General features: G+C 37.6%; 2 protein-coding genes and 1 long non-coding RNA gene across 8 annotated transcripts in view; 2 read left to right on the top strand and 1 right to left on the bottom strand.

The window, feature by feature from the left end:
• Positions 1 to 6,748, bottom strand: part of LOC132908128 (thyroid receptor-interacting protein 11-like) — a 44,078-nt gene extending 37,330 nt beyond the window's left edge. The window contains exons 1-3 of the mRNA XM_060961799.1: positions 6,464 to 6,748; positions 6,169 to 6,248; positions 3,011 to 3,085 (exon numbers count right to left, since the gene is read on the bottom strand). Of these exons, the coding sequence (XP_060817782.1) occupies positions 3,011 to 3,085; positions 6,169 to 6,248; positions 6,464 to 6,566 (258 nt within the window). The 5' untranslated portion in view covers positions 6,567 to 6,748. The remainder of the gene's footprint in view (positions 1 to 3,010; positions 3,086 to 6,168; positions 6,249 to 6,463) is intronic.
• LOC132908351 (uncharacterized) overlaps positions 1 to 18,090 on the top strand; it is a 235,262-nt gene that overhangs the window by 126,477 nt on the left and 90,695 nt on the right. The window lies entirely within an intron of this gene.
• The window catches only part of LOC132908129 (band 4.1-like protein 4A), a 62,860-nt gene continuing 51,814 nt past the window's right edge, over positions 7,045 to 18,090 (top strand). For 2 of the 6 annotated variants that reach the window (XR_009658316.1, XM_060961807.1), the window contains exons 1-2: positions 8,900 to 9,495; positions 15,644 to 15,837. Coding sequence is in view for 5 of the 6 variants with exons in the window: in XM_060961807.1 (XP_060817790.1) it covers positions 15,724 to 15,837 (114 nt within the window). In the remaining variant the exon portion in view is untranslated. The other 4 variants (XM_060961803.1, XM_060961806.1, XM_060961804.1 and 1 more) reach the window with 3 other exon arrangements.

Consider the following 18,090-nt stretch of genomic DNA (forward strand, 5'->3'; position numbering starts at 1 on the left):
AAAATCTTCAAGTTATATATAATTTTACGAGCTACTGGTTATAAGAAAATAATCTAGCATAAAAAGTGGTTTAGCCAATTAAACATAGGAACGGAATATCTATTATGCTAAGATACTGTAATTAAGGACTGCAGTTTTTGCGATGGCAGACGTGAGATTGCTTTTTCAAATAATTTTACGACATCAAAGAGCAGTTAAACAGACTAAATTATCCTTACATTAGTTAATAAAAACATACAAATTGACCATTAGTTGAAAATGCGGAAATTCTGGGTCTCGATAGTCTTTTTAAATATTTATATACTATAATTTAGCCATATGATAAACAATGTCAAATTGCTTCTTGATTGCATTAGATTCAAGGAAAATACTCTACTGACTCATTAAGCCATTCATTTGCAACCCTCTGTCAATCAATTTGCATAGTTGAATATAGTCTTTTAACACTGCGGTTGTGAAAAGGGATTATAAAGATTCGTTCGATATTTCTTTATCGTTATTTCTTTTAAGAAATATTTAATCCTTAATGTCTTAAGCAATGGGAGTAATACTTTCGATGCCAACAGAGTCTCCCTTGGACAAAGAAATAAAAACGCTAGCTTTTGTAAACCCTTCCATGTTCGTGTACCAAACTGCAATCTTCTCGTTTTTCAATCGTTCGAATTACGATGGTGAAAATGGCACACGGAAAAAATAACCTCGAATTGGGCGGGAAGCGGTAGCAAATGGGTGTTGCTCTTCATTCAGGTTGCACAACGGCGCGTTACATTCGCGTCTAAACGCTTGCGTCACTTTCGAAACTTAATAACGCACCGTGGCAAGCAATTTAATGACACTCGATCGCGGATTATTATTGCGATGACCTAACAATGAGTTATCGTCTTTCGAATGTTAACAGGGTAAAAGTTACGAGTCGAAGCAGGGTACGTGCTTCGTCGATCGTGCAACTGATTCTTTACGATACGTTCATTGTCCAGATGGTTTCCATTTCCATGTTTCTCCTTTTTCATTTCCATTTTGTCGAGGCGTGTAACACTCGAGAGAGACGCGTTTGTACTTACACGGTCGTTTCTGCATACATGGTTGTCGGTGGGTTCAGGGAACTCAGGTTGCTCGTGAGCTCAGAATGAAATGGTACGCGCCCAACAGCTGCGTGAAAACCACGTGAAATTGCTTTACCTATTGCGACGCAATTTTTGTTGTTACGTTGGTTATGGTAAAAGAACGTCGCACCAGGAAGCTAATGAATATTATTCAGGAATACATTTGTAAACGGAACTCGCGTACCGCCTGCTATTCCATTGATAGATGGGACGCTGAATAATTTTCAAATGCGTGAAATGCTTCTTTCAGTGTTTTATGCTTGTTTTACGAGACAGCGAATTAAGAAAGTTTATTGTAACTACGGTAATGCTATTAAGTGCCATTGATTTAATATTAATTGTATATGTAGAATAAGTCAACAGAATTGTTAAAAATTGTCCAATGATTGTATTCTTTCCTGTTTAAAAATGTAAATATAATAAGAAAGACAAAATATTAGAATCAGAAATTTTTCGTTTATTTATTAGTCTTCTAACTACCTACATATTAGGTTGTAATGAAAATTTGCTACAATATACGTATGCGTTCTTTGAAATACGAAGTCAGTGTTATTCTTATACATCTATCGCATCAGACTGTACAAAGTACATATTTAAATATGTATCATTATTTATACTTATATTTCTTTCGTGTTACATACAACGAAAGCTGTCTCGGTTTGTATACCAAGAACGCTTTTAGTTCCAAGAATACCGCAGCAGAAGAGTTAACGCTAGAAACGTCACTTGCATCAGAATGATACATTGCTGAATTAGCGACAATTAGCGATAATTATTTTCATTACATATAACTATTTGATCTGAATTAAACACGTATATTTTCTTCTGCATAAAAAATGTATATAATAGCAGATTTCTCCAAAAACTTGGATATTCCTAACGTTAACCTTTTCGCCGCGTAATTAATTACGTATTGACTTCAGCTACTCTTAACAAGTATCAAGTTCAAAAAAAGACTGTTTAACTTTTCTTTGCACTTTTTTATGTTATTAGCATATGCATATTTCGTTATTGATTTTTACGACAAAGTAGAATAGAGCCAAATTCCCTAGCGAACAGAGATAAGCGTACAAGTTGAATCATTAATTTAGACGTTAGTGAAGTTTGCAATTATCTGGAAGTAGCTTCTATAAATACTAATTAAAGATAAAAGCTATTTCAGAAAATAGATAACTTATTTCAAATAAATGGCATTAAAATCCCGTAAAAGTGGCACACAAGTCAAAGAAAAAAAAGTAACACGAGATAGAAGAATATATATTTCAGAGTGCGAAGAGAATTTGTAAGCCAATACAAGTATGTACATACTTAGCGAAGTTTTAAGCGTCGTATATTACCGACGACGCGTCTGGAAGCGTTGAGTGGAGTAGAAGAGCGCGAGACGTACAAATGAAATGCGAAGAAGAAACAGTGTTTAGCAGTTTTGTATCTGCCTCATCAGCTGCTACTCAGCATTACACAGCGTGCACGGCAACAGCAACGGCAGTGACAACGGCACTGGCAACGGTAACAGCAACGAAAGCGAACCGATCAAGACCGACTAATTACAACGAATGAAAGTTCGTGGCCATGTATGTTCAACTGTACCAATTAATAACGAAACTGATTTTTCTGGTAACTTATACGAACACAATTACCTATGGATACTGGATACTTAATTAACGTTATTGCTTAGCGTTCAACCTTATTATATTCTACTTTTTAAACTAAACTAACAACGTGTTATTACTGAGTCATGAATGCATATAAAATTCTGCGACTGTCCTAGCGTTGAATATGCAAGTTTGTATAAAAGAAGACAATATTATTCGAAGTTTTCGGTTAAAACGTGTCCACATTCCTAACGGAGTTTCTCGTATAACCTTGTATAACAGTATTAGTAAAAAATTAAGATTTCAGAAACTCACCGAATCCTTTGGTTTTGCGTTTAATTCGACGACAGCCTTCTGGAGTTCACAGTTCTGCCGCCGTAGTAGCGAAATCTATGCAAAATGAGATAAGTAGTCTTTAGTAGTATTTTAATACTCCTAGCATAGAGAATTAAACATAATCATAATCGCTGAAATTATTTGCTGCCTAATTACATATATATGTATATCGAGTCACATTCTTGGCGCAGATTATGTATTGATATCGGAACGCGATAAACTCAAGATACCCTGGATTGTTTCTTGATTAAAGAATACTCGATACTCTGAAAATGAATTTCTAAGCTTAATTAGTAAAGTACCACAAACTATCCAAGTTAGAACGGATTTTCATCGTAATCTAACAATAAAAAAATGATAATGTTGAAATTTTGAGAAACGAGTTCGAAGATTATTCGTGACGTGTTCGATAGCTATAATGGCGTCAGAAGTATTTATTTCTGAAACTCGGTGATTTTGTTGAAGCAGCAACGAAAAATCGGTATCTCCTAACCTGGGAGCGAAGGGGAGCGAAAAAAAAAATGGAGGAAAAAAAAGACAGTTGACATGGGAAACGTGGTAATCATGCTACGGACTTAAATATTGGTAACCATAATCAGAAGGAAGTCCGGTGGTACGCCGTGGGTATACGAACCGTACGATGCGCGTTTCTGTTTGCCTTCCTTATCTCAGGTTTGCGCTGCGATAACCACCACCAAACCCCTTCTTCAAACGTTATTTCACCTATACGGTTCATAATCTTACTACGAAAGCTGGGAGCAACGAAAGTGAAACGATTTGAAACGTTCTAAATCGACCACAAGTAATGCGCTTACATGGTTACATATCTTTTTATCATTATTGTTATCGATAGTTTCTAGACCTGTAAGCATAGGTTTCGACGAAGAAATATTTTATGAAAAATAACGATAATTTGATAAGCCTGCTTCAGAGAAAAATATGCAAGGAAAAATGAATTTTGTGATATTTAGAGATTTTGGTGATTACAACGGAATAATAATGTCTATTTATTAATATTTTCTAAGGGTTCTCATATATATAGAGTTTAATGTCAAATTTGTTATCTACAAGTACATCTTTTATTCAAATTTCAATAGAATTGTTAATTTAAAAGAAAAATGCAACAAATTTATCGAAGTTATATAATCTACTGTAAACATATCTAGTAAGTGAGTTAATTTAGAAGAAAGATACAACAAATTTATCAAAGTTATATAATCTACTGTAAACATATCTAGCAAGTGAGTTAATATGGAACAGCTTTAATATAAAGTTTCGAGGAAGAATTTAACGAAATTATTATTAAAACGTTTCGATATGAAGTTTTATAAAACAAATTGAACGAAAAAACCAATAAAGAATACGCGATCGACCTTTATAATTACCACCGTATTCGATCAAAGACACTCCCTAAACCATGTAGTTTATATTCTAGGAACACGGCTCGGATATCGAACGTTAATATTGGAAAACGATATTACGATTCCAGCAGGTTGATAACGCGATTAACAGATGCTTCAGAGTTTCAACAGTTTTATACGCCTGCACTACCATAATAGTTACGTACAATTTTGATGTAAAATATAACTTCATTTTCTATGATCATACGTGATAACGAGTGTAATGATTTACAAAATTAAAGAACGACTATCTAAAACACATAATGATTCAATAAGACAAAACATGATTATTAATAGAAGATTAATACAATTGCTATTATTTATTATAAGCTTTCGTAAATTATAAATCTCTAATTAAAATTACATTAAAAATTTGCCTTGTTTTCCATGTAATTCGCTCTGTACACAAAAAAATAAAACCCTGCTCTTCGCTACCCAAATTCTTTATCTTTCCCTCCTGTCTTCGCATGATTAATTAGTCAATTCATTTTATCGTATAAATTTCACCCTCTCCAAAACTCTTCCCACCTATATATGTACATATGTACACACATATACATATAGTTGCGCGATCAATTTACGAATAGTTGCGTTTCGTGGCAAATACACGGTATCTCCGAGGTATGACGTAAAAGTCAATCGGTGCGTTAACATTGCAACGTTATATATATAGGTATTTCCAAAGAAGGCAGAGGGCATAGGACGCGAGTATTGTTAATGCAGAGCCAAAGGCTTTGATATCGCTATCTATCGGTTCCTAGAACAACAGAGGGTACCGTCCTGAAGCTTACCACAAAAGCATGAACAAACGTGATGCACGCTTTCGGTCCCTTATGCTTCCACAAATTGTCCGCGATAACAGACCGGAACGACGTGACCGTGCAGACTTCAATGACCCCACTGCCCCCCTTCGCCATCCCTCCCCTGATGAAACTATTTTTGCACAATAGAACGATTGCTGTTCGAAGGTCGAACATGTAATATTTTATGAAAGCAATGCTACAATACCCAGGAAAATGGAATATTTAAGCTCTTTCCTAGATGAGTTTTTAACGAGAAAGACGGGAATTTAAGGTGTAAAATGTCATGAAATCGAATGATATTTTTCTTCTTTTGAAAGATTGGTAAGAAACAATGTCATTATTTTTTTTTTTTTTTTTTTAATGCTCTAAAATATATTATAATGGTATCGCTTTATTACGTGAAAAGTATGATTGATAGCTTATGTAATAAAGGACAGCTTCCTATCTCTCCTTGTTGAGAATTGAAAGGATTCGGGTTTGGTGTCATATGAGATAAGGTAAACGTGTTTACATAGTACTCAATCCCGTTTAATATGGAAAGCAACATCTGTTAAAATAATTCCAACTGCAAGGTAACTGTGTCCTTATCGAAGTAGTCAACATCTGCTTATATGTAAAGAATTTGCAATAAAGTATGTTATGCGATCGATTAGTAGAATCAAAATTAGTACAATGTTAGAGATGCCGTGAAAATATGAAAACTTAGTAAAATACAAAAATAAATACACTCAAGACAATTTTTTACATTTAAAGTATTACCATTTTCAAAACATTGCCTATTGAATATTACATATTGCAGGACATTATGTATATGTATATTCCGTATAACGATATTTTCAATGACATTCTTATGCAAAGCTAAGACAGTTAAAAATACATATTAATAAATTAATGAATTATTAATCAACAATTTAAAAACCAAAATTATACTTACTTCAGCGTCTTTCGAGTTGAGTATTTCTTGCAATTCAACGCATCTTTCGTTCGCTTCCTTTAATGCTTTCGATCGTTCGTCTATGCAAAAAGTTTATAATATTATTTGTAAACGATGAAATTATAAATAGTTATATTCGTCATTTTATATCTTTACGATTTGAATTTCCCGCCATTACGTCACGCACTCACTCGATAAAATAAACTCTTACATTGACAGTCGTCAGTAATTGACGTTACGTGATACTAGGTTATGATTTACATTGATTACATGATTTACAGATGATTGTACGTACCTATTTCCTCTACTATACCCTCCGATAAGACTTCCTTTGTAAAGCTTGTTAACTGTCCCTTTAAATTCGACAAGCTAGGCAGTCCGTCACCGAACCACGCCATTTTACACGTCGTCACTTATCCTTGAGTGTACTTTTTAAGGACTATATGAACACTGTTTTTCGAACTTATATGCACTGCATATTTTGACAAAACTACATTACTTAACGGCATAAAAATATCAAAACATGAACTAACAGGAACCTCGCACGTAGTAACCTTCGCAAAACATACAAGTTTAGTTGCTAGCATTGTCGGCAACGTTACGTAAAAAATTACTAGATTTCTCGGGACCTTTTGAGCTTAAATAATAGTGTACCATATGGTGGTATAAAATCTGATCTATTGAAATTATTATTGATATTTACGATATACTGTCTCCTTTTATTTTGTTCTGACGTCAATAAAAATAGTTTGCTAATTCAATCAATAATGTTACAATGTTATCACAGGAAAGCATATACATTTATCGAGCGACTTTTCTTATCGACAAACTCGCTTTTTAGTTCTTTAATATATCTAAAGAGTGCAGTATTAACGACTGAATTTGACACTTTTTTCGTGAGAAACATTTCAGAGCAGTTCTTGTGCGAGCAATTCCAAATCATTATGCGCAATATAATATCATTAACTAGAAGAATGATAAGGTAATTGATATTTTCTTTCTATTTGATACAATCAGTTTAAAATCGTTTTGATTTTATTGAATTTTATATAGACCTACGAAGACGTTTTAATCAGTGAAGTAATAATATTTTTATTATATTTAGTATTAACCACAATATTCCGGTGTTTATCTAATACGATATTGCATATTTGTTGTAGGTGAATGCATAAATATTTTAATTCGTTATTTGGAATGTTCGAAATACATATTAATTCATGATAAGATCTGGAGGAGAAGCACCGGAATCGTTTGAAAACGCTCTACGGTTATTCCACGAAACATGCACCTGTAACACCTGTTTTAAATAGGACGCTCTCGCGTCAATTTATTTTATCATTCCCTGGCAAATAAATTGTTCAGTTTCTCTATCCAGTTTGATAAATGTTAATTCGAGAATAAAAAATCTTCTCGGAACAGCGTCGTGGCATACCATTTTGAAAAGTGGTAAAGTTTTCAACAGAGATTATTCTGAAGGAACCTTTCTTCTGTTTTACCTCTTTTTTCTTCCTTTTCTTCTCGTTCTTTTAATTCAGGTGTCGCGTATTTCCTTTTATTTTTAGGAAGTCAACCCGATTGCATGGGCATTATGGAGCAGCACCTTTTTACGGGGCTTCCTTTCTCTGCGGCGTGTACCAAAGTATTAGGAAGAATGATGGGCACGAGGCCGAGATCCTCAACAGAGGAAGGTGAGTAGCGGTTGAGAAAGGGACAGACGCTTCGCTATGCTGTGCTTACACGCAGTGCCGTATCGTTTTTCTCGAGTACACGAGAGTAAACGGGCTCGTTTTTAGTTACGTGAAAAGTTAGTTACAGTTTTTTTGCTAATAAACGGTTATCTTTTTCCATTGAAACAAACGCTGTCTTTATTTTTCAATTACGTGTAACTTTCAAATCACATGTAAATTTTCATTTTATTAGAATTTTAATGTATTTTAAATTCTATAGAATGACAGAAAATTAATGATTGATGATTTAATTATTACCATTTTTAAAGATCCTTTACTTAGTGCGAAGATGATACATTTCCTAAACTACGCACAGATCATGCTTTCGTGGTACATACATAGGAAATAAATCAGTAGTCATTTAAAAGAATAAACAGCTATTTCAAAGTAGTATTTTATTCGGTATACAAGACAATGTAGCATTCGAATAATTTCTTAGAAACAGGCGATTTCATAATTTTCAAATTAGAACTAGTAAGAATATAATAGTAACTAGTAAGAATATAATAGTATAATAAATAGTATAATAGCATAAACAACAACATGATGAACGAACTAGTACAATAATGTATAGTACAATAATGAGTGTCTATATGAATATCGATTTGCATTGGCAACAATTCTTCCACCTATCTGGCAATTATGATTTATTTCGAAACTATCTGATTCTGGCAACAGGTCCGGTGAAAAATTTGTGTTGTCGATTTAGTCTGGCTGCCAGTGGAATCGGTCGTATAATCGCAACAACTTAACCAAGTAACAATCGGCGTTGAAAAGGTTTTGGTAGTCGCGTGACGCGCCGCAGTTTCGATCACGAGAGGAAGAAGAGGGCTGAGCGAAACGGGCAAAGGAAGAGTCCCGAGTGGCGAGCTACGTCACTGTCCACGCGATCACGATTAACAGAGTGAACAGCACGAGACGTCCGAGCGCGCGAGCAAGACGGAACGCGTGGCGAAGGAAAGGTAGAGGAAAGGAAAGGCGCGCAAGGTAAAGGCACATCTGAATCCTACGGTTGACTCGGCTCAGTCTGATCCGAGCCAAGCCACTGCCCTGGCACGACGTTGCTCGCTCTGTACGCGGTTGTATCCACTGCTATTCTTCCTTCTGCTCTTGACACACAGCACGGCACAGTACACTCGGAGCCGCGGTCTAATCCACTGGTGTCATCGATTACCGATCCAACTTGCTTCCTACGCATCGATTCTCGCTGCGCGGTCAGTTTAAGCCGTGGCGAGCTCCCGCTCTCGCCGAGTTCGCCCGACAGACGAAAATCACCGCCTGATATGTCACAGTGCATGCACCAGCACCGTGTCGATTGGTTCACGCGCGTCCAGTGAACTACCGACGGCGCTCGATTCCTTGGCTTGGGTTCGCTCGTCGCACGGTTTTTGTTCAGTTTTTCGTTTTCAACGTACATACTTATAAATAGTACGTCTGCAATTCGTGACTCGTGCGCGCGTTCGTCAATACGGAGACGTTTTATGGACCCTGCGGTGATTCGACACACCGGAAGTGTGATGATCCTTCTAGCGGGACGTGCTGCATCGATCAACGCGGCGACAGCGTACCTTCGATCTGGGATCTAAGTTTCGCGGTCAAGGTGTGTATCATTCAACTCTGTTCTTACCAACTTTACCTCCAATCATACTTTCTTTTTTTTTCGTTCTATCCTTTGTAATCTTCTATGGTGAAAACGTCTTTGTTTCGACTTGACACTCAACGTATCATATCGATATCGACCGCTGCTTTTTAAACAGACGTTTCGTTTATTATTTTGATTTTTTTCTATTTGGTTTGCGAGTTCTTGCAGTTAAGCTTTCTTTATCGATACGAGAAAAGTTGGAGTCCGTTTGTATTCGATGCGATAATATTCCTAATACTTCGTCACGGTGTGTTTCTTCCCTTTGTCTTATCAATGAGCGAACGATAGAAGGGCCAGGCACGGGCAATGGGAAAAATTGATGGTCGGCGTAATTTAATGCCTCCTTAAAGCCGATCGACGAATGCTTAATGTGGGACGAGAACGCATTTCGCATTCTATTCTGAAATGTATCGTCGACGTTCTTGTCCCTTCCAATGCTGCTTCTGAAAACGTCTCAGATAAATGAAACATTTTTCCCGCTTCTTTACGGTAGACAATGGGCTATTAGCTGTAAGCACCAATTATGGGGCTGTACGAGCGCGCTTCTTTTTCCCCAATAGTTGTGTACGAATAAAGTAAGGGGGATCGAGAGAGTCGCGTCCTCCGTCGATGTTCGTAGAAGATGAGGCTAGACGAAACCGGAAACGAGGCTCAAAGGAGTCAAAGGAGTCAAAGGACGACTCCATTCGTTCGTTTTACCACGCAAGACTCTGTCCCGTAGGCTTGACTGGATTAATTAGATAATGCAAGTCCATTTGTTTTTGTTGTTCTCGCCGTTACCTCGATGTACTTGTCTAAATTTTATTTTTTACTTAACCGCCATTTGGTATTGATCATCAATCGCATAAAGTGACCGTTTCTCCCGAATAAAAATGGCGAATTGAAAAGGATAAAGAAGAGCGAGAAACGAAATCAAAGCCAGCTCACTATCGCTGCCGATATTTGCACAAGAAATTGCAGCTTCGTATCGGTTAACTGCATCAGTTTCAAGGAGCTTGTTTCGTTTAACGACTACACGGCATGTAGGACGTCGCAACCATCGGAACAAAGTAATCGTGACCGTGGTGTCCATTGATGAAACATCATTGGTCGAGCCCGAATTTCGTGAATCGAGAAGGAGAACGAGCGAATCGAGCTTCTTTCTTTCTTTTTTTTTCTTTTCTCTTTCTTGTTCTGGAAGGGTATCGTGTCACAGTCGAATAGCAAAACGGACGCGTTAATCTGACAAGGCAGCCTCGTCTGCAATTAATTCCGCAATAAGGGTCAACTGTGTGGCAATTTGTTAAGTTTCGTCGGTTTCTATTATCCCGGGTCAGATTCGGGGATTCTGGATACAAAACCTGTTTCACCGATGCATCGAGCAAGACATTGGAGCTCGCGTTTGCCAGAGTTCAACGGCACTCGCCACAGTTCGGCACATTGAACAGACATTTTTCACCGCGACACGAGGACGCGAGGTGTACCTTGGTCTCTTGACCTTCTGCCGGAGCGACTTGTCACGGGCGTCTATCGCTCGAAAGTTTCTGCTTTTACGTGACGGGAAACAATTACATTCGTTGCCACGGAGAAACGATAGACGACCAGAACCACACCTGGCCTTGATTTCCGTAGATCTATTACTAAAAAAAGATATAGGAGAATATCAGTCTTAGGCAGTCGCGTTTAGAAACGTAGGCGTATTTCGTTAGGAGAAAATACTATACGGTTTGGATAACGAGGTATTAAGACCGAGTGATGGCTGATTGATTAAGGTTAGGCATCGACGATAACATTTCAAATTAATAGGTTGGCTTTTCAGAAGGAATTTTGATAGTTTGATGTGGCTAAGAAAATAATATTTATTTCTTAATTGCTACGCGAGGATTATTCTTCTATCAACTTTATGTTCGTATGAATAATTTGCGTGAAGCGAGTGAGAGTGTAACATTAACGCCAGAGTGATCTGTTGTGTTTAATTCGCAGCATGATCACGTGGATATCGGATTAATTTTAATATGTTAAAGTAGCAGAGTCGATTCGTATGTCTGATCGACTCGAGTGACCTGATTCTTACCACACGATCAAAATTCAAGCAACGAGTTTCGAAAGTCTCGCAATATTCTTTCCCAACCCCATCAGCTCCAACGGTCGTTTTGCAAAAATCCACGCACAATAACTTATCTTGATTGTACGTGAAAGACACTAGATTTCAGCTGTGTTCGATTAGAATTCGACATCGAGACGCTGGTACGCGCGGCGTGTACGAACGAATAAAATAATTCATCAGGCGGCGTGACAGCGGTGAACGGCGTCAGCTAATGAATAATACGTGAACACGTTCACAAAACCGCGACGATCGCGGCGAGACGATGGCGCGAGCCAGGAGGAGAACGCACCGAGGGTGCGATAGCACTCGGGAGCGTGAACGCGTTACCAGAACCTAGAAGGCTACTTTCCAAACGACAGGATACCTTCGGCATTCAAAGCTTCTCTGGAGAATGCGAAGCACGAACCATTAATTTTCTTAGCGATTCGTCGAGCGTAGGGACATTCTTCTCAAGGGTTGATATATTGCGCGCTGCGCCGGTCAACGTTCACGCGCAATTTTTAGTTGAGTCCAGTTTCGAAGAAGGGGATGGACAGAGAGGTAGCAGACCGAAGAGAAAAGAGAGGAAAACAGCCCTCCTACTGTTTACGAACGTTCTTTCTCGAATCGAAGATCAGCCACTCGAACATTGTAAAACGAATGGACAAATATTCAATTGTAAATCGCCGCGATTGAAATACATTGGATGGATGGCGAAATGGTCGGAGTCTCGCGGCGTAATTTTGCGCCGGCTTAATGAGTTTAAATATTTAAATTGCACCGACGTGCCAGTCCAACGGGAAAGAAGTTCTTCGATGATTTACCCTCGCCTATATACCGGCGCATTTATCAATACACCCTTGGATCCTTTTTGCGGTGTACTCACGATGCACTCGCGGCGTACATGCACTCATCATGGCGCGGCGCGGCGCGGCGCAGCGGCTACCTTCGCTTTTTAATCGGTTCGTTCGGCCGTGCATCACCGTGACCTACGCGAATAGCGTCGCGATATAAATAGCCTGAGACAATGAGATACCGTATCGTGAATATGTTCTGGCTGAATTGCAATAATGGTGTGTGCTTTCGATGTCTTGGTAACCGGGTTTCATGAGAGATGCATTGTGTCGGAGAGCTGTAGGCGTTTCGATTTTAAACGAGATTGAAAAAGTTGTGGAAAAATGTTTTAACGTACCTTTAGTTTTTAATAATTTATATAATTTTGTAGTTTTACATATATAAGTATTGAAAGTATTAGACTGGAAATTTAATAATATCAACGATATGTGCACATAATCTTTTATTACGTTGACAATCATAGTCTCTAATCAGAACAAATATAAAACGTATAAAGTTATACTGCAACCCTCGTAGGTTTCGAAGAATTCAAAGTACCGTAACTCTTCCCCTAATTTACTATAATTGGATCAATGTTTTTATTAAAAAAGAATTACTCTCCTTTAACTCGATGATAATGCAACGATCGTCACACTTTATATTACGTACTTCAAACGTTTTAAAATATCTACAATTAAACTCGCTACGTCTTACGACGATCGCCAACTTCTGTAACTCGTTCCCTGCTTCTGCCTTTGTATTAATATTTCCATCGATAGTTAAATATATTCCATCGATAAATATGGAACACCCGCATCGCGATAGCGAATGCCGCCTCTCATCTCCATATCGATTTCGTTGGCTCCAGGAGGTTTTGCTTGCTAGTAAATTTTTTGCAGCCTAGCAACCAAAGTGCAGATGCATACCAACAGGTCTCAAAGCGAAGGTATTTTAAGTGACAGCCACTCGTATAGTATTAGCGCGTGTACATACTACATACACGTGGGTTACCGCACGGATGAGCGCGCGTCGAATAGTCAGGCGATCGTATTCGAGATGTTACTTACGTCGGAACTATGAGCTAACGGTACAGACGAGTAGCCGAATGGCGAGTAGCGAGCTGTTTACGATTTTTTAGAGTCAGAGTAGGAAGCGCCTCGTGGTTCGAGGCGTTGAAAATAAATTTGTGATCGTCTAGTTATAGTAGATCGATTATGCTCGGTATTATTGTCCAAACTTCGCCAGTAAAATGATTCGCTGATTCTAGCTATTGCTTTTTGCGTCAAGAATTCTTTCTAAATTCTGTTTTTGCTGCAACGATAATGCGCAGCGTTAGTATCGTTAGTCACTATCGCACTAAACTCATAAAAAAAATTACGTTACATACTGGATCTCTTCCCTGTTAGGATAGGATTCTATCTGTCGCATTGGATTAAAAAAATTATCTAAATTATTATCGGAGACCTGTTGGCATGTGTTCGAGAGGATTTCCAATTGAGAGCATTTTCTCGGTCGGTTCACGTGCTGCTAGTTTGGATCGTGTATAAAAACGCATAATTGATATTCACGTTATTCTGTTTCGTTGATTTATCAAGTAATTTAATTGATAAGTTGACGTTCAATATAGCACGCGAGTATTTAGTTTGGCGGAGGATCGATGTTCCTGATACACATCGGCGGCATGTTTGAATCTCAGAGTTGTATTTCGGCGTTCGATGCGTTTAACCGAGTTGAAACCGGCTGGCACTGTTTCAGCTGCGCCGCTCCGCATCGTACGGATTTTACACCGCGTCGCCACGATATTTGTTACTTGAACTTGTTATGTAAATAATGTTTATAGCGCGGTAATTATGCGCGGGAAAGAGGCGTGCATAAATTTGCTTGATATACTTAAAACGAATGCGTCGATGGAGCAGACCGTTTCGGGATTTGTGTACCGTAGAAATTTGCATTGTAGATAATTTATCGTGCTTAGCACGATCGCGTGATGTATCTTAATGGTATGGAGGCAGTTCTCACTTTGAACCACCTCGTTGACTTTTCATCGGATCTATTTTTTATGTTGTTATCGCGGAAGGACTTCTCGACGTTCGCCTAGGTTCTAGATGGTAGTTGTCTTTTTAAAGAAAAAGAAAGATCGAACGTTGCAGGAGACGAAGCGATCGAAAAATCAACTCTTCCTCTCAGCAACTTTCGATCTTCTTCGGTTGTGTCTGGATGTCATAAATCACGAAATCAATTGCACCGAGCCAATCATTCTACTCTTATACGCGTCTTTTTCGACGACGTTTCGAACAGAGATGTAGATAATTCAACTTGCTTTCATGTCCTCCTTTCTCTATTCCTACTCTTTTTCCTTCGCTTTTTTCCTTGTTTTCTTCTTGTTGCTCACGAAGTCGACTCTATTAGTCGCACAAGCGTGTCCCGTCCACGGATCTCATGGAAGACATAAGATAGATATCTATCTGATTAACGATCAGATCCAGCGATATCCTCCTACTGATTGATCAACGAGTCAGTTTTCTTTTCGACCAACCTCCGCCATACGAATCGTTAGGCCATCGAGTTTGACGCTTTTGCGATTCGTTAGTGTTTCATTATTCTATTGTCGCGGTGGACACGTAATTCCCTTAGGTTCAAAAGCATTAGTTAATTCGTCCATTTATTCATTCATCGTACGGGGCAATTTTAATTGGTTTCGTTGAACCTAGGCCCATTGAACTCGCATGTGAAGAACTCCGAACGTTTTCAGGTTTGCTTCATTCATCGCTCCGAATCGCAGTGAATTATTCGTCGGATATTAATTTATTTCGTTTATTAATTATATTTCTTATTTTAACAAAACGAGCATTGAACAAGTATTCTGGTACTACACATATAATGATATTATAACTGAGTTAGTATTTAATGAATGATTACTCGAGCGTGTTAGATTTAGTCATCGAGTGTTATGTATTAACACGGTGAAAACTTATTTCAGGGGAATGTAATATTGATGCCACGGAGGCTGCATTCGATCGAAAATTTATTCGTTCCTTTTAAAAAAGAACGCGCGTTACTAAGCGCGTAAGGGTTAAATGTCTCGCAACTCTGGTCTTTTGTTCCCCGACAACACGTCGAGATTAGATCGTGTTCGTCTGCATCAGTGTGTACGAGCTACAACGGCGATAGTTTTGATCGGATTACAGCGTCGTCCTCATCTTTCAGGATGACCGAAACCGATGAGCGGATGAACGAGTAAAGCCAGGAAGGAATCACAAGGGAAACGAGGGCTGCCGAAGGAAGAGATGGTGGTGGAGTGGCTCTGCCCTGGACTTCGGCCGGCCGGAAGCCGTAGGCCCCGTCTTCTTCATTGCAAAGTAATACTTCTCGACGAACACGAACTACTGCAGGATGTTTTGGTGAGTTTCTATCCGATCTTTTGTCTTTTTTAATTAGAATATTCATTGACTTGGATTTTAACGGATAATTAATTAATGCCCTTCCGCGAGCTTCATCTATTTACGATAACGAGTAAGTACATGCATTATGATCTCACATGTGTTACGACTACATCGTTAAATTATTCTTACGAGAAATTAATCGCGTCTTTTTATGCACAACTTAGTAACAGCGCGCAGAAATTTCGTACACCCACGCATATGCCTTTTCTGGCAATAGAAATCAAGTATATAAAAGGTGGGTAGGCGATGTGGGCGAACTTGTGTCGCTAACGTGTGTTCCTTTTCGCGTATACCTTTAACAATAATTTTATGTCCGACAAAAGTGTCTTTTTACGTGTTAAAATCAAATCGCGATACACGATATCCCTTAACACTGTGGTTTGCTCTACGGACAAGCTAAATTAATGTAGATATTGAATAGAATTACCATCTTACATTTCTCAATTTTCTTTGAAGCCATGAAGCATATGAGAAAATTTGCGAATTAGCAAAATATGCTAATAAAATTCGAAGAAATAGTGTCGTACGAGTGTACTCAACGAAAGAATAATATTATAAGTGGAGTAGTTATTATATTATTTTTAGAATCATGACACAGAGGAGATGCATATGTTGTACGTGTAATAATTCGCTACATTACATGTTTCTAGCATAGCATGATTTGAAGCATAAAATATGACTTATCTTTAATTTTATTCATTACTATTAACAAGATAGATTCCGCCTGATATTATTAATGCTTGAACGGGACTTCGGACGAACCATTTCATGTTAACATGATGAAAATACGTTATTCCACGTTATTTCCTTAATATAACATGGAATGTTGCAAGCAAATTACACAACATTCTAAAAGGCAGAAAGGTATTCCAATTACAATCTGAACGTTTCCTGTTTCCCGGGGTTTAAATGCATTTCGTAAAAATAGTAAATAATTTTCAAGAGACCCCGCTTTATTTCAGTATTTAAGAGCTCCATCACCAAAAGTGGACGATATTCGTCTATTTTAGAATGATTATCAGTTCATGGGGCAATTTCGCGCAGACGCGTTACGTAATGAACATGCTGTTAATTGCTTTTGCCTGTAGATATTGTGTTGTTGCTTCGTAATTGTCTATCTACTACAGATATTCTCTTTCGATACGATTTTCCTGACTATCTAGCACTATCATCGAGGAAAGTGATACTTATTCACATCACAAGAATTAAATAAAATTGTTGTTTTTATCTGAGAAGTAGTACGTTATTACATCAGAATTCGTAAATTTCTCGTACGATAGAGGGTAAAATTTGTTACTCTGGTTTGTTGGAATGTTTTGACTAAATCTGTGACTTAATATTTTAGAATGAACATAGTGTAGTAAATAACGATGGTGAGAAAAAATGCGGTAATTCAGAAAACGGAATGTAATTTTTCTTTGATTCTCATTAGCGCATTAACCGTTTGATGAATTTTTTTAGTTTCAATATGTTGAAGTCTTAACGTTAGTTTGCAAAAAGGTGTGAAGTATTAAATAACGGATGTTTTGCTAACTGCATAGGTTACATACTTTAATTGCATGAGTAGTCAGAAGAGAGTCGTATATTTTTTGCTACTGGTACTCGATGCAACAATTTTCTATCTCTAATATTTCATGTTTAGAAAGGTCTTCACCAGCGTATTGCGTTTAATAAAAATTTGATTATTTAACCGTTCCCCCAATTCTCTCAATAATAAGGCATAAAAACATTTTTTGTCTTAAACGCACAATATTTTAACTTAAACATTTATCAGTCTTATAATACGTGTAACAATGTGGAAAATGTACATTTAATCGCTATTTAACACAGGTATAAAACGATTAACGTATCTGAATATTGTCGTGTGCGATACATCGATAATAATTATCGATATGCCCATCACGTACGCTCATTAAGGGGAGCGAAATGACTGGCGCTTCTTTCGACGAAACATGCCGATTTAATAAATGTCTCAATTCTGATAGGAATTCGCAAAGGATCAACCTACATCCATTTTATAAATCGTATTATTTATTTCAAGGAATACACGATAAAGCATAACTTACATTTAAGATTTATCAATTTATATTGATTACAATTACCAAGCCATTTTCGATGAAAGACTCATTTGTACATTTATTTTAATAATATTAAATTCTGTAAATGTCTAGTATTTGTGAAGAAAATTATTTCGAGTTTGTTGCTCAGTGC

Source organism: Bombus pascuorum, chromosome 6, assembly GCF_905332965.1.
Source record: "Bombus pascuorum chromosome 6, iyBomPasc1.1, whole genome shotgun sequence".
In the NCBI taxonomy this organism is placed as follows: domain Eukaryota; kingdom Metazoa; phylum Arthropoda; class Insecta; order Hymenoptera; family Apidae; genus Bombus; species Bombus pascuorum.